We start from the raw sequence: 15,184 nt of genomic DNA, 5'->3' as shown, positions 1-15,184 counted from the left end.
CCCTACACATAATCAACTTAAACTCAAATTTTGGTTTCAAAGATCGTTTTTCTATTATTAATGTTTTCCAAAATTGTTCCTATTTTAAAATAAAATTTGGTGGAGACTTATTTAATTCAAGTAACACTCAATTTTGGGTCATGAAAAATGTTACAATAAGTACCAAAAGTATCATATATTTCATATATTTATGCAAATATAATACAAAATAGACAAAATATATCTCATCCATAAACTTAATTTTAGATAAAAGTTTATTTTTATTTTTTCTCGATTTGATCCGTGTTATTTAATTTTAAGTAACAATTTGATCATAGGCAAAATATCTATAATCAAATATTCGCGTGTAAAAAACATGTGAGAGATATGTGGACTTATGCGTATGAGATTTTAGTGAAATGTGAAAGTGAAAAAAGTAAAATTTGTGAAGAATTAATTAACATAAGCTCCTCTTGCAGATGAATCTCAAGTGAAGGTAGAGCAGTAAAAAAAAGTCTCAAATTCTAAGGTCTTAGAGACTTCAAAAGAGATTTAGAGACTTCAAAAGAGGAAAATTTACTTTGTATTCCAAAAATATTCCTCTCAATTGAGATTAGTAATGATATAAGTTGGTACTTGAGTATTTCAAACGTATGATGATATAAGTTAATAAACAATAAAAAAATTAAATTAAATTTTTCTACACCGTGAATACATAAATTAAAAAATGAAGTTAATAACACAATTATATGTATACTTTAAAAATATTAGTTTAGAATTTTGATTTTGAGAAGGAAAGAAAAGAAGAATATTTTTTTTTAATAATTTGGAGATCAAATCTTAAAATGGAAGTATTTATCTGATAATTAATGCTATTGTTGTTTTTTACGATGAAGACACGAATTTGTTTAAAAATTTAAATTCTAAAAAGTAGGAGAAAATGCATTTACTTCATAAGTTCACCTTAAATGGCACTAACCCCCTTCTATTTTTTTTAAAACACACTCTCCCTTATACTCACTAAAAATATCATCAAATATTATTTTACTACACTTACATCTATTCATGTCATTTATTATATGATACAATTATAATTTTTACTTTAATTTGTAAATGTACGGCTATACATATAATATTTTCAATTTTAAAATATATTATTACTTTTTTAATAATACAATCTTTGATAAATAACAAATAAAGTTGAAAGGGTGACAATAAAAAATAAATGTTATGCAAAAAATTTTGTAGTGGATATAAGGGAAGTTATTGTTTTTTCAAAATTAGATAGAAAATTATTGTTATTTAAAATGACCTCATAGGAGGTAAATGCAATTTTTTCTATTGATATTTTAAAATATAAAATATTAAATTAAAAAAATAAAATAAAAATCTAAATCCTCATTTGAAATTAAATTATAGAATTACTGGACTAATTTTGCCAAAAAAATATTTATTTAAAAAACACAAAAATAACAAAAGTTAGTTTTTGATTGAGTAATCAATTTTTTACTTCTTATTTTATAGAGATCATAGAGGGAGAAGGTGAAAATAACCAATAATTTAATATTTTTGCTCTGGTATTAATAATGGTTTCCCTTCTAATTTTATCATTACCTTATAAAATTCTATCGAATGTTTCAAATTCAGTTTTTTTTTTTTTTAAACAAAATTTAACAGAGAGAGTGTAGTACCCGCCGACTTCTTCAGGCCGCCGGAGGCATCTTCAAAGTCACTCGAATTCGTTAAAATCTTCCACTCATCATTTCAATCATCAATTCTAAAATGGGTGGTACTACAAAATTGTTACCGCTTTTATAATTTATACCCTAATTCTGTATCTCTATACACCGTTTTTCTTACGTTTTGTGTTTTTTCTTTTGCAGGAACACAATTGGAGAGAGAAGAGAAGGTTTCTTTGGAGCTTAGTGAAGAAATTCTTCAGAGTATGGAAGTCGGAATGTCCTTTAAAGACTACGTAAGCAATTTCTATTATTCTGTTTTTATTATTATTATTTAATTTAACCAAAAACAGAACATTAGGGTTTTCTGACTGGGTGCATATTTTTACAGAACGGTAGAATTAGTTCGTTGGATTTTCATAAGACATCAACTTATCTTGTTACTGCTAGTGATGATGAATCCATTCGTCTATATGATGTTGCTGCTGGAACGTAAGCCCCAATTTTATTTATTTATGTATTTATTTATTTATTTATTTATTATTTCTAATGTAAAAAACTCACATTGAAACAACTCATTCAATTTATTTAAATTGCTGCATTCAACATTCTTATAATTATGCTGTTTTACTTTTTAAGACTTTTATCTCAGCAAAACTTATCATGTTTCTAATATTATTTACAAGATTATATCAGGACTAGATGGGATGAATTCTTGTACCAGATTGGGTTTCTTAATATTTTATCCTGAAAAACTTATAACATGAATTCTTTGAAATCATTTTTTTTGCAGTATTGTATGTTACTGTCTTGTGTTGTGTCATCCATATGGTTCTAGGAATTATTGAAATTTGTAATGTTGTTATCCATGTTGAAATCTTTGAAAACGATTTTATTTTTTGCATTATTATAAATTAATGTCTTGTGTTGTGTCGTCCCTATGGTTCTAGGCATTTTTTAAAATTCTATTAATTGATCTATATTTGTTTATTTATTTATCAACATGAAATTTAGAGATTTCTTAACTGTTACCAGATGTTTGAAGACAATTAACAGCAAGAAGTATGGGGTTGACTTGGTTTGCTTCACATCTCATCCTACAACTGTCATTTATTCTTCGAAGAATGGTTGGGATGGTATGTTTTGTACCTGTTTCCATTTTCATCTATACTTGTGTACTTGATAAATTTTTGTATATTCAATATAACTAATATGGTCAATTGATTCAGAATCTTTGCGGCTTCTATCATTGCATGATAACAAGTACTTGAGATATTTCAAAGGTCACCATGACAGGTTAGTTATATACTTTCCAACCTAATATTGTAATTTATATGTTGTAGTATGATTATCAGTATATTGAGATACACGCGATTGGTATCTCGATTCAATACTAAACTAACCTCAATCAATACAAGTCTTCAATATGTATCTATTTGGATATGAATACCATCTTGAATCTGAATTTGTTATAATGAATCCTGATTCGCTATGGTGTAAATCCCAATTCATTCTAATGAAATCACTACCTTAACTTAGTGTAGCTACCCACCTTTTTATGTCAACTTTGTCTAACCAATAACTTTTCTTTTGTAATTTGCTATATGACTTGAATCTTGAATTGTTTTGAGCTTCATACACATTTGTTTATAACTTTGTTATGCCACTTCTGGTTTTACACAAAAATGACATTTTATTGGCAATGTATCTTATGATTCATGAGTCAGAAAATAGGTCTTCCGATTCATAATTTGATAATCATGTGCTGTAGGATTCATGTACATTCTCATTTGTGATATAAGAAATGCATATTTGTTCTTTTTCTAGGGTTGTCTCACTTAGCTTTTGCTCTCGGAAAGATTGCTTTATATCTGGATCTTTAGATCGAACTGTTTTATTATGGGATCAAAGGGCTGAGAAGTGCCAGGTCTGCATTTCCACTCTACTGCTTGTGTATTTCTATATCCTTTTGTATCTAATACATCATATAACTTTTCTAGGGGCTTCTCACTTTCTTTAAAAACTAAATAGGGACTTTTGCGTGTACAAGGAAGGCCTGCTATATCATATGACGATCAAGGGCTTGTCTTTGCAATAGCCTTTGGAGGATACATAAGAATGTTTGATGCACGGAAGTATGAAAAGGTTTGTAAAATTTCACATGAAAATATGCATAAAACTCATTAAACTTTGTTTTTTTGGCTTGTTAATTTGTAATGTTAATTGCGAGTTGTGACGTACTCTAATAATCTAATATGATGCAATTTACTCCACAGGGTCCCTTTGAGATATTTTCTGTTGGGGGAGATATTTCTGATGCAAATGTTGTTAAGTTTAGTAATGATGGGAGACTCATGCTTTTGACAACTGCAGATGGGCATATCCATGTACTCGACTCATTCCGTGGTACACTTGTCTGTATCTTCCCTACTTTACTCAGTTCAGTTACTTCTTTCATTTGATTTATATCTGCTTTGAAAGGCTTTCTATGTGATTGATCTCCTTTGTCATGTGTACACAGTTATCCACATATAATGTCACTCCTGTCTCCTGCAACTCCACATTAGAAGCTTCTTTCAGCCCCGAGGGAATGTTTGTAGTATCAAGTAAGTTTTTGGATAACCCAAAACTTTTCTAGTTGCTATGCACTTGTTAACTCATTGATTACATCAACTGGTTTTTGCATTGACCTTTCTTGTTTTATTTATATGGAATGAGGAACTTCTATTATCTCATATAATAGTATATTCTGCCTTAAATTATGTTTTGGAAAAAAGCTTTACATTCAATATGATTATTTTCCAAAACTCAAGTGTCACTAGTAATATTTTGAATCCTCTCACCCATGTATGTAATCCTGTTGGCTTCTTTTCACTATCTACTCGGTTTGTTATGCTACATTTTTAAGCCTGAATTTTGCAGGTTCTGGGGATGGTAGCATCCGTGCATGGAGTGTTCGCAGTGGCAAAGAAGTATGATAAGTGCCTTCGATAACTGTTCTTTTTTATTTGTATATCTGTACTTATTTTTATCTTTAACGTTGTTATTCTCCAGTTAGGATCATGTGCTTAAGTTGGGCCACTTTTATATGTTCAGCTTTTCAAGCATGTGTTTTTCCTTCTTTTCATTGAGAAGGTTTCAAGAATGTCCTATTATTTCATTGTGAATCTTTTAGTTATACCTAAATTGAAAATTGCATACAATTGACTGAAACTAGTCCTGGCATATAATTTAAGTAGAAGGCAACACTCATTAACCTTTTGGTGGTGGATGTGATTATAAAGAAACTTTGCTAGCAATGTCAAGGATTAGAGTTCTAGAGTAACCACTCTGGGAAGGACTTTATCGAATCACCAACTGTTAGGACTTAGATGAGTAGAATTAGTTAGTTGAGGTTGTTATAAGGCTAAATGTATATATAGGGAGGTTAGGGAGATATCAATGAATATTATAATCAATTGTTGAAACCCTTGGAGGAGAGATTTCTCTCCTAGTTCTAATAAAAGTGTTCTTTCTTAGGAGTCCAATTTTTGGGTTCCTCACACCAACCCTTGTTGAAGGGTTAGTTTCATAACCATGTTTGTATGTATGGGTATCCGACTAGACCATAATAAGACAACACTCACTGTATGTTATTAATGAATGAATATCGCAACTTTGGAAAATTTATCACTTAGTTATAAACTTATAACCCACTCCTTCTGGATCATTCTTCTTGTCAGGTTACGTTAAGATAGCAGAACCATCCCATTGCTCATATCGTCTCCTTGCTCCCATTCTATAATAAACTTTTGTTATAATGAGCCTTTACTCTGCCTAATAGAAAAGAATTGTGTTATTGATATTAATGTTGGATATATTGAATCATAATTTTCAAGCAAACCCCTATGACAGAAATTTGTAATTGAAAAGAAAAGTTAGTGTGGGGAGGGTTGGCATCAAAAGCTTCTTTGATTCATAGCAATGTATAATTCATTTCACCTTATGCAATTAAAGTGTGAATAATACTTGACATTGCAATATTAATGCTTATCTATCATGTTTAGGTTGCAAGTTGGAGGAGTGCAACTTCTGATACAGGACCTCCTGTTATAAAGTGGGCTCCTGGAAGCCTAATGTTTGCAACCGGGTCGTCTGAGTTGTCATTTTGGGTTCCAGATTTGTCTAAAATCGGAGCTTATGTTGGAAAGAAGTAGAAAACTCTACACAACGAAGCTATTGTTTACCCGTCAACCATCTGAAAGATTATATGTTGCTAATACTACTGACAAATTTTGCCATGGTCTGTAAATATTCTTCTCCAAAGCGCAATGGATATTTCAGAGAGCCTCCTGAACAGTACAAGTTGAGATATCTGAATGTATTTATGTTCTCTCTGCTATTACATTCTGTTGTAGATGTTTATTTAATTATAGTTGCTTAATAATGGTCCTCTAGATTGTTAGGAGCAACTCCTAATGCACTACTCTACAGCTTGGTATGATATGATCATATATTAAAATTAAGCATTCTGCGGTTCATGTTCTTGCCATTTTTTTATCACCCATTTGATACTACTACTCATATATGCTCATGCTAATTATCAGTTTTGATGGAAACTCAGAATTCATAATCAGAAATTAAGTAAATAAATTGATTAACAATGGGAAATAGAATGTATTTAACGGTTTACTCCAATATTCTTCCATATCCCCAACAATGCACTCAACTTACTATTTATACTTCTTAGGCATAACTGCTTGCCTGCTAAACATCCTACCACACTCATTGTTTACCATGTATTTTGACCTTACTCTTTGTTACATAATATCCCCTTTTTACTTATGACCTCTACTCGGGTCTCTATCAGGTTTAGTGTATTATGAAAAACTTAAAGTAGGCTTATGAAAACAACTGAACTTATGAATGGCTTAAGTCTAATTTTATCAGGATCTGATGCTTATAATAATGAATCTCTAAATTATACTTGTTCTACTTACCAATATTTTTCACAGAAATTATGTCTGATATGGCAACGTTGATTTTTATTATCTTTTTAACCAGTTATTGTTGCCCAATATTGTCTGAAGTATATGCAGGTTCCACTTTCATTTAGGATTGTGTCCTTTCACACAATAATGTTAACGATATATCACTTATTATCTAACTCTTATTACTAATTAGTTAATAATTCAATTAATTATGTTCAAATTTTAGTCAATTAATCCTTAGACTCTAATTAACTTAGTAATAATCTAATTTGATTTCTCAGTCTAATCGATTACCAATATCGAATTAATTGGTTATTCTATTTTAACTTAAACTAATTGATGATTTCTTATTATTAAATTAGAAAACATAACATAATCCAGTTCATTAAACAGATATATCATTAACTTTCATCACAAGTATCAAAATATCACCATTATCATCATTAACTTTTTATAATTTAAATAAAAGGATCACATCTTATAAGATGGTCTAAGACACATAAGATACAAAGTTGAAAAAAATATTATTTTTTATTTATGGTCAATAATTAATCAATTAACAATAAGACTCTAACTGATTAACTGAGTACAAACATTATCATGTGGTACTGAACCAAATATTAATCGATTATCCAACTTTTCTAATTGATTAGTCCATTTTTAATCTATTGATTAACTGTTTTTAAATAATTATTTACTATTTTTTATTATTCTACATTGATGTCTAAATATTCAAATATCTAACAAGTAGGACAACGAATTCTTAAGATTTAAAACTAATTAATAAAAACTAGAGGCGATGTACAAATATATTTACCAAGGAGTCTAATCCTCACATTTTTCATGCATTTATTAATTCATTTTCATGATTTTTTTGAGAGATTATATGATACTTAAATAACTTTAACCATAATCATATTTGTATAGTTGTATCATTTACATTTAATTTATTATCACCTCTAATATTTTATTGTATACTAGTATAATATTTAGCTTGGGGATGACAATTAGACCCATACCCAGTAGGTATTCGTACACAACGGGTAGGGCAAAAACTCGCATAATGGGTATGGGCATTGGGGCGGATAATTACCCGCAAAATTAAGCGGGTGCGGGTATGGGTACTATAATACCCACCCCGCCCCGCACCCGCACTTATATAATATATTATTTATTTATTTAGTTATTTATTTATTATATTAGTGTTTAGTTTAATTAATTATTTTCTTTTATATTTTTACATCTATTAATATCATTAGACTATTACAATATTTATAATTGAAACATAAACGTTTGCAAATTTTTTAAAAATCTGATTATGATAAATAGGTAAATAGTTGTGATGTTATAACTAATAGTTATATCTTATTAATCGTGACTTTATAATTATATTTCCAACTTTGTATCAATTATCTCAGATAATATTCGTATGACTTGCAACTTCACAAAATATTATTATGGATATTTAAATATATATTGTAACGAGTGTTCATTTGAAATGTTGAGTTAGAAAATATTTTATTTTATAATATTTTATGATTGAATTTAAGATATTTGAATAATTTTTAAATTTAATCCCAATAATATCATTTATTTATTAATTTTTTTTAGTTAAAGTGTAGGTAACGGGTATGAGTACGGACACTTAAGTACCCAGAGGATAAGGGTACGGGTATTAAAGTTGATACCCAAAAGAGTACGAGCACGGGTATGAGTATTTTTTTTTAAATCGCGTGTATGGAAACGAGTACTATAGTATCCTACCCAAACCCTACCAATTGTCATCCCTTTAGCCTATGTAATTCTACTTCTTCATTTTTATTTCTTCTACACAACATCCTATTTAATAGGCAAATACCATTAATGATGAAAGACAACGATTGGCAAGTATCCACAAAACACCAATTTAACAAATATTTGAAGCATTGGCATATTAATAGAAAGTAAAATATTATTCATTATTATTGTTAAAGTATTTCAAACTTCATACAAGGAGTGAGTAATAAAAAAATAGTCATAGCAATGGGAAAAATGAGTTAGGAAAAATATGCATTTTCAACAATTATTTAACGGTGTATTCATTTTCAATTGTAAGGAAAACACAACGGTAAATCACAATTCAGTATAAAATGTATCATTTTAGTCACTGATTCAACAAAATATTCAAATTAGTCTTTTTATCATTAAAATAGTCTTTGATAATAAATTTATTATCATAAAAGTCTAGAAGATACAATTTATGTTCGAAATAGTCAATAATCATTATAATGTCAAAAACTAAACTGAAAGATATTTTAAAATTCGAAGATTAATTTGAATTTTTTTTATTGAATTAAGTATCAAATGACATCATATATCAGATAATAAAATTTTAGTTTATCTAAAAAATATAATTCTTTTTGTCTTTAGAATTATATATAGTAATACAAATTAGAATCAATACAATACACATACTACACATGCGTGTATTTTATATAGTTTTTATTTATTTATAGATGAAATAATAAAGAAATTTAAGAAATCTAAAGATTAAATTCAATACATAATATTAAACATAACAATAAGACATTCGTCAATTAAGTTAGTTGTTATGAATGTTTATTATGATATAGTTATATACAAATAAAATATAAATTAATAAATAAAAAAAAACAATAAGTAGACAAATGAACGAAGAATTTGTGTATATAAATAAATATAGATATAGTTAAGATTCCAATCACCCTGAGCTGGTTTTCCCATGCACTTCTCCTCCTCTTCCTAAGAATAACCATCATTCAAAGATATACCAATTTTTGAATCAAACCTTTCCGTCTCATCTTCATTCTTTCTGCTCCCAATCTCAATCCTCCTTCTTCTCTGACTCTCCATTTCATTCCCACACCTCAAAATTATGTTAAAGGAGTTTTTTAATTTCATCCCTCATTAATAATAATATTATTATTAAGGTTGAAATATTCCTAGCTATATCTCCTTTCACATTTTTTGCGTGGGAATGAACATGAACCTTTTCGGAATCTTTGGAATAAACCCTAAACCAAGATATCCATTACCATCCCTCCCCATGTAAACACAAACACTTACAAATAAAATATACAAAAAAAAAAAACATTTTATATTGTTTGTAATTTAACAACATATAACATTATGGGTACGAGGTAGTTGTTGTTGTCTTAAAAAAATTTGTAAAGGTTTTGGTTTTTTTATTTTTTATTATTAATTTTAAAGATGGAGAGATTAGAGAGAAGGAGCAAGAAGGATCAAGAAAAGAAATCAAAAAACTCAAAAGTTGTGGAAATAACGAATAAAAATAGTATTAAGAAAGACTTTTTCTATGCATATGATGAAGAGATATCAGCAGCAGGTTCGCCAATACAATCACCAAGAGATGTATTTGACGTACCGATATCAGGCACGGATTCTGATAGCACAGGAAGCAGCAGCAGTTCGAGTTCGACGCCGCAACGGGTGCAAAATGGTGGGAGGTCATCCGGAGGAGGAGTGGTTGAAGGTGGACACCAATGGAGGAATATGATTGATGCATTGAGGATTAAATCTGTGAGGAGATTTTCTTCCATTCCTTTGCTTGCTGCTAGCTATGAAATTTCTAGGAAGAATTTGAGGAATAAGTTGGCTAGAGTAAGAACAGATAATGATGATGAGAATGGTTTTGATTGTTCTCTTGACCTTGATGGTATTCCTACTAAGCCTACTTGGAGAAATTTTAGTTATGAAGATCTTGTAGCTGCAACTGACAATTTCAATCCTGGTAACTAATTACAATTTATTAGCCAAAAAGGGAATTAATTAATCAAATACTACATCTGATCTTTTTAATAAAAGATAATTTAGTCAACAAAAGTTGTTAATTATGACCAATGAGTTGTGCATTTGGTATGTTTTATAGTATTTGTAGCTGCATTCCTCTCCCTTTTGTTTTGGATATATTTGTATTATAATATTTTGATTTTTGATTCCATAGAGAACATGATTGGAAAAGGTGGTCATGCAGAAGTGTACAAAGCATGTTTACCAGATGGTAAAGTTGTGGCAGTAAAAAGACTAATGAGAAATGAAAAAGAAGCTGGAGACAAAGCTGGTGATTTCTTATCAGAGCTTGGGATTATTGCTCACATTAACCACCCAAATGCAACACGCCTCATCGGTTTCGGAATCGACCGGGGCCTCTACTTTGTTCTTCAATTCGCTTCGCATGGAAGCCTTTCCTCTTTGCTCTTTGGTACTTTGCTACATCTTTTTTAGTTTTTCTGAAATCGAACTTGTTCATAAACCAAACGAGATGAATTGTCAAACTATAAATAGTTCGACTTCAACTCGTTTATTTAACTGGCTCAATTTATAACTCAATTTCACCTGACAACCCCTAATTTAAATATATTCTTTATTGTCATGACTAACAACCCCTAATTTCATATTTTATTAGGCATAAGAAAGTGACATTTTCAATATTTCAGGTTCCGAATGTTTGGAATGGAAAATAAGGTTCAAGGTAGCACTTGGGGTAGCAAAAGGTTTGCAATATCTCCATCAAGATTGTCCAAGAAGAATCATTCACAGAGACATCAAAGCCTCAAACATATTACTCAACCATAATGGTGAAGCTGAGGTACTTTTTTATCAGCCTATACACAACACCTAAAATTGTGAATTTCAATTCATAGTCATGGTTTTTAATTGCGATTTGCAACCACAATATAACTATTTATAAGTCTCTGCAACAAAATCACAATTCTAGTCACAAGTTGTATTTGTCTGCATATTACTGCAACATAAATGTTTGCAGAATAAGTGTGACTGCAACTGCAACTGCAATTTGATATATATATGTTTTTTGATTTTGGACATTATAATCAATTGATTGTGTAATGATTAAACTGCAGATTTCAGATTTTGGATTGGCAAAGTGGCTTCCAGATAAATGGGCACACCATGTTGTGTTTCCAATAGAAGGCACATTCGGGTTGGCATTGCAGCATAAAATCAAGAGTTTATTTATTTATACATTTTATTTAACACTGTAACTTCAATTTCTGAAACTACTGGTTGGTGAATTGTTGTAGGTATTTGGCTCCAGAGTATTTCATGCATGGACTTGTGGATGAAAAAACTGATGTTTTTGCATTTGGGGTATTGTTACTTGAGCTCATGACAGGTCGTCGTGCAGTTGATTCTAATAGTAGGCAAAGTCTTGTGATTTGGGTAAAGTCTCCATACTCAACTCATCTTTTCTCTAATCATGTGTATGTAACATACTGATACGTGTCGAACACTAAAATAATTCTAATTTAAAATTGGTATTGTATAACTTCCAACGAAAATAAACATAGTGCAAATACTAAGAGATTTAAGAAATTGGGTTTTAATAAAAATTTCGTGAATATGGTTCACGTCACTACATCAAGACTTTCTTTATCAATGATCATGAAGCAACCACAACATGTTCACAATTTAAAAGCCTAATAAGAGCATTTTTAATAGTACAACCAAAATGAAGTTTAGTTAAGTCATTTTATGATTAGCAACTTTTTGACTCAATAGTGCAACTCCTTAAGGACATAAAATAGATCCACAACTTATAACTGTACATTGCATACAAATTACATTTTAATATTGAAAACAAGTGTTTTTATAAAAATAAAAATGATTCTTATATGTATATGTGACGTCAATATGACACATGAAATGATGTTGTGAGCAGGCTAAACCACTATTGGATGCAAAGCAGGTGAAGGAAATAGCAGACCCAAGATTAGAAGATCAATATGATCCAATTGAAATGATGTGTGCCATGGCAACAGCTTCCATGTGTATCCACCACGTGTCCTCCAAAAGGCCATACATGAATCAGGTAACAAAATTCACCATCTTTTTCTGTCACCTTGCTCTTTGTTATTGACCAGAAAAAATAGCATGCTCTTTGTTATCATAAACTCATTAATGTAAGAAAAATATGATTGGTTGGTTGTGATTTATTTTATAAAAAATATATCAATCAAATTTAATTCATAAATTAATATAACTTGTATATTAAATTTAACCATTGTTAGATAATTCAAAATTTCTTATTATAATTATAATTATAATTACTTTTAAAACCAAACATATTTATTCGTTGACAATTGTAAATTTTGTACAACAATCCATTAAAGTTAAACTTTTTACTTTTGTTGGTTCTTAATTGCATGTCTATTTGTAAACTATAGGTTGTGCTACTGCTAAAAGGTGAAGAGGTAGCTGTGGACCTAACTCAAAAATCAATAGCTCCAAGGTCACTCTTGCTAGATGCTTGTGATTTAGAAGACTATACGTGTTCAAATTATTTGAATGATCTCAATCGTCACAAGCAATTAATCATGGAGTGATGTTGATTCATAAATAATGATATTAGAATTGTGCTCTGTCTGTTGTGGCCTTTTGGGGTTGCATGTGTTGTATCTATTGATAACATATTAATGCGGTGATGTTTGTAGTTGTATTTGTTGTGGATAAAGCTAACAATGTCACAACAAAAAGCTAGCTTTTGTGTCTTTCTTCGAGCTTGATAAAGGTATCTTAGGCTTGTAAATTGGCATGAACTTGTAATGATCATCATTAGTCAAGAAGCACTCATAGTTAATTTGTTCATTTGAAGGAGTGACATTTGTGTTAAGGACTTACGGCATTTTTAAAGTTAATTAAACAATCTAATGGAGATAATAAACTCAATTATAATTAATTGAGACAACTGCGATGTCTCAACTTCAAATATGCATAGATTATAGTTATGAATATAATTTAAAACAAGTGATTCAGTTCTAAGGGTTAGATGTCATCCACATTCAAAAAGTAAAATGGTGGTGTGCAAAGATTTGGTTCAACTCCAAAATTTTCTACTTCTCCACCCCTTAAAGTGTCATACCACATACTTTTTGACCAAAAAAAAAAAAACATAATTTTAATATTTTTTTGTTACAAGTAGTAACTTTAACATTTTTTTTGGGTACAAGTCATAATTCTAATATATCTTATAAATTTATCCATAACCGTTTAATTTTACCAAGGAGTCCATTATTGTTAAAGAAAGCACAAAATCAGAGTCTGAGAGAAGTTGCAACCAATAAGATCAATAATGACTTCATTAGTGGCTATAATTCAATTAGGCATCTTAATCCTAACCCTATCAGTCTTCTTCCTCATGCACACTTTCCGCAACCAAACAATTCAATCCAAAACCCGAACCCGCAACAAAACCCGCCAACCCGAACAAAACCGCCACCTGAACCAAGCATCACGCCACCTAAACCGGGCCCGGTCCACTGCACATAAAGCCCAACACACCAAAAACGCTCTCTCAGAAGCAAATCAAGCCCTCTCTATCACCCCCAAGGATCCTTCCGTCCACATTCTTCGGGCCCGAGCCCTTTACATAGCGGGTCACCGCGCCACTGCCATCAGATCCCTCGATTCCGCTCTATCTCTTCCGGCGGCGAAGTTTCTCAATCCGACAGAGCGTGCCGACGCGTTGGTGTTTAGGGCTGAGATGAAACTTGCGGTGAATCGGCGGCGGCGAGTTGACTCCGCGATTGAGGATCTTGTAGAAGCGATTGGAGTGAGTGGAGAGGGAAGTGAGAGTAAATCGGAGGCGATGTGTTTGTTGGCGAAATGTTACGAATGGAAAGGGATGATAGAAGAGGCGAAGAATGCGTTTCTGAAGGTCGTTGATGTTGACCCTGATTCTATTGAGGCTCGCAATGGGTTGAATCGATTAGGCCCGTGATGATTTACTTTTTTATTTTATTCTTTTTGTCTATTTATTCATTTATTTTTATCTTTTATAAATGATAAATGTTTTTATATTAACCTTTAATCACAACAAACTTTATAATATTGAGTGGTCATTGAAATCACTTTCAACAATTATTAATATTTGATATCTTTTCAAAATACCATCATTCAACCAATAACATGATGCTCTTAAAGTAAAATTTCAATGCATGCTTTCAAACAATTGACATGTAAACTCTTTAAAATAAAAAATATCTAATATTATACACTTGACTTTATAATTATCTCTATAAGAGTTCAATAATTTATAATAGAAATCACGTAATTATTCATAAATTATAAAAGATATAAGCTATTTTATGGTTTGTATATACTATAATGAAAATTATTTTTTTGAAAATAATCAATTATAAAAAATAATTTTTTATAAAAAATTATTAAAAATATATTTTCATTCAATAATTTTTAGATTATCTTTTTTTTCTTTTTCTAAAGTTGAAAATTGGCTATTGTACCCCCCCATTTAAACCTATACCCCCCCAACATAAAATTTTTGTTGTAAAATACCCAAAATAACCCTAAAAAAAACAGTAAAAGTCAAAATAAGAAAAAATTCAAACACTTTACCCCCACATTGAAAAATCCGGAAAAGTAAGTTTTCGGAAAATTTAGTTTTTACCGGAAATTTCAAGAGGATTGAAATTTCCGGTAGTTCAAAATACATACCGGAAATTTCAAAAACGAAATTTCCGGGAATTTACAACTACCGGA

General features: G+C 30.3%; 3 protein-coding genes across 3 annotated transcripts; all 3 read left to right on the top strand.

Moving 5' to 3' along the window:
- Window positions 1-1,631: 1,631 nt before the first annotated feature.
- LOC101500796 (protein ANTHESIS POMOTING FACTOR 1) lies at window positions 1,632-6,176 on the top strand. Its single transcript, XM_004509649.4, has 11 exons — window positions 1,632-1,768; window positions 1,863-1,954; window positions 2,050-2,150; window positions 2,694-2,794; window positions 2,888-2,954; window positions 3,486-3,585; window positions 3,690-3,803; window positions 3,935-4,072; window positions 4,180-4,264; window positions 4,581-4,630; window positions 5,705-6,176. The coding sequence occupies exons 1-11, from the start codon at window positions 1,762-1,764 to the stop codon at window positions 5,852-5,854; spliced, it is 1,005 nt and encodes a 334-aa protein (XP_004509706.1). The 5' UTR covers window positions 1,632-1,761; the 3' UTR covers window positions 5,855-6,176.
- Window positions 6,177-9,724: 3,548 nt separating this feature from the next.
- LOC101500478 (receptor-like cytosolic serine/threonine-protein kinase RBK1) lies at window positions 9,725-13,273 on the top strand. The gene is made up of 7 exons (XM_004509648.4): window positions 9,725-10,397; window positions 10,611-10,868; window positions 11,104-11,255; window positions 11,530-11,609; window positions 11,710-11,848; window positions 12,348-12,497; window positions 12,853-13,273. The coding sequence occupies exons 1-7, from the start codon at window positions 9,857-9,859 to the stop codon at window positions 13,009-13,011; spliced, it is 1,479 nt and encodes a 492-aa protein (XP_004509705.1). The 5' UTR covers window positions 9,725-9,856; the 3' UTR covers window positions 13,012-13,273.
- A 380-nt stretch (window positions 13,274-13,653) lies between these two features.
- On the top strand, window positions 13,654-14,427 carry LOC101502186 (uncharacterized). Its single transcript, XM_004509732.3, has one exon. The coding sequence runs from the start codon at window positions 13,758-13,760 to the stop codon at window positions 14,403-14,405; it is 648 nt and encodes a 215-aa protein (XP_004509789.1). The 5' UTR covers window positions 13,654-13,757; the 3' UTR covers window positions 14,406-14,427.
- The last annotated feature ends 757 nt before the right edge of the window (window positions 14,428-15,184 follow it).

Source organism: Cicer arietinum, chromosome 7, assembly GCF_000331145.2.
Source record: "Cicer arietinum cultivar CDC Frontier isolate Library 1 chromosome 7, Cicar.CDCFrontier_v2.0, whole genome shotgun sequence".
Lineage (NCBI taxonomy): Eukaryota > Viridiplantae > Streptophyta > Magnoliopsida > Fabales > Fabaceae > Cicer > Cicer arietinum.
This window is presented reverse-complemented; position numbering and strand designations above follow the sequence as displayed.